The sequence below is a fragment of the Triticum urartu genome, chromosome 7 (assembly GCF_003073215.2).
Source record: "Triticum urartu cultivar G1812 chromosome 7, Tu2.1, whole genome shotgun sequence".
In the NCBI taxonomy this organism is placed as follows: domain Eukaryota; kingdom Viridiplantae; phylum Streptophyta; class Magnoliopsida; order Poales; family Poaceae; genus Triticum; species Triticum urartu.
In genome coordinates this window covers 715,189,819-715,191,741 of record NC_053028.1, presented here as the reverse complement: position 1 = coordinate 715,191,741, position 1,923 = coordinate 715,189,819, and the positions used below count along the sequence as shown (strand labels likewise).

At 50.1% G+C, this 1,923-nt stretch overlaps 1 protein-coding gene across 1 annotated transcript; it reads left to right on the top strand.

Moving 5' to 3' along the window:
- The first annotated feature begins 929 nt into the window (after positions 1-929).
- Positions 930-1,541, top strand: LOC125519617. Its single transcript, XM_048684361.1, has 2 exons — positions 930-1,362; positions 1,516-1,541. Exons 1-2 carry the CDS (start codon positions 930-932, stop codon positions 1,539-1,541), a joined length of 459 nt encoding a protein of 152 aa, XP_048540318.1.
- The last annotated feature ends 382 nt before the right edge of the window (positions 1,542-1,923 follow it).

The following is a 1,923-nucleotide window of genomic DNA, read 5'->3' as shown; positions in this document are numbered from 1 at the left end:
AGATCATAATCACGCAGAAGTAGCAAGGCAGGTGATCGGAGCAAAAACCGGCTGTGTAGCTTATGCTACAGTCACCATGTTCTCTAACTGCCTCACGGCCGACGACCAACTGTTGCTGAAGAATTTCAAATGGTGGAACTAAATTAAACTTCTGAAAAGCAGGAAGTTAACTGAGAGTCCAAATATTTGGACTGAAGAGAAGTGAGTCCAAATCAGTGAAAGTAGTGGAAGTTAACTCCGAGGACGAGCTCGTTCAGTCAGCATGTTGATCCCTCGTGTCCAGTGGTGGTCGTCGCCAATGCTAGCCACAAAGTGTCATTCCTCATGCGGCGGTGCCCCTGTTCAAGCAAAATCATAATAAAATTTGAATGGTTTTACAGATTAGGAACATTCAGAAGTAGCCAACAAACCTATTAGACATCTATTCACTGTCCCAAAATTGTATCTCTCCATTAGGTGAGGAAGTCATCAAAGAAGCTGTTGATTGTCTTGAACATGTACTCCTACACAGCACCCATGGGCGTTGCATGGCCCCCACTCAGAAAAATCTTCCATACAAAAATCAATCAGTGGAGAGCATGCCCATGCCACCGAACGCTGATGCGACCTGGAGGTTGTTGTTGGCCACGGGCGCGTGATGGCTGGGCTCGGCTCATGCGCCTCCTCTGGAGGTAGGAGGAGCTCTCCCAGGGAGGTGGGCGCTGATTCTCAGGATGCTGGAGGCGCGCCCCGTCGAGGGTGATGGGCGGCCATCGTCGGCGGGGGCTGGGTGCACGGGATGGATGCCGACGAGCAGCTCGTCCATGCCGTCCCCCACCATGTGTTCAGCAAGGTGATGCGGTCAAGGGACTCTCACCGGCTGGATCCCATGGCCTTGATCTGTTCCTTCAGTTGGGGAACAACTCGTCATCAGCACAGCTGGAAAAGGCATGGGAACTTGGCGTGCTCGACCTCGGCGAAGGGAACTGGAAGGAGGCCGGCAACAGGTGAAGCACCGGCGGCGGCGCGCAAGATGCAGCGGATCCTTCCTCTACCGCTGCCCACCATGCGGGTTTGACATGCACCCGACCTGCAGGCGGCTGCCCCAGGTTGTGCGCAGCGCGCAGCACACGTACCCGGCGCACGACCTCACACTGGTCGTCGCCGATGGCTGCTGTGCCGCGTGCAACAAAGGCGTGGGGCGGGCATCGTACTATCGTTGCACAACGTGCAATATTGACTTACACGTCTCATGTGCAGCGGCCGCCAGCAACAACAACAGCGCTCATGAAGCTGAAATAGCCCTTCAGGCTGAGATTGTACGAACAAGGATCGCAGCCCAGGGTAGACGCGCCGCGCTGGACCTGCTGATCAGCCCTGCATGTAAGTACCTCTTGTGTGCCTAGTCTGGGTTGCTGGCTCGCTGCCACGTCCAAATTTGACCGACGTTATATTTCTTCATAGATTTCAGCATATATATTGCGTTCTCAAAGCATGTTTACAATATTTCTAACTTTTTCCATTAACTGTATACAGATACGGTACGGAGAGAGTACTTCTAGATCTAATACAGTAGGAGAGACTACTTCTAGATCTGGACGCATCTGCTTGGCAAGCCCGCAAGATTAAACTGCTTCAACATTTCATCACAAAATAGCTAGCGTATACCAAATTGAGTGTGTTTATGTTCACAATTTCACATGCCTGTTTATTTTCAATCTCAATTCATATGGTTCTAATACTTTATGCATGTATGCATCTTCCTCTTTTTTGAAGGCCAAAAAATTCTTTCATTTGTGTATCATATGAAATCAAAATGAGACCACGTATTTGTGTATCATATGAAGGTTTTATCTCTTAAACCGTGCGTCCAGATCTCGAACCGGTTTCATCGTTGGATTCCTCACGTCGAGATCTTCAAAACTAGATCCCATGTTGATAGGT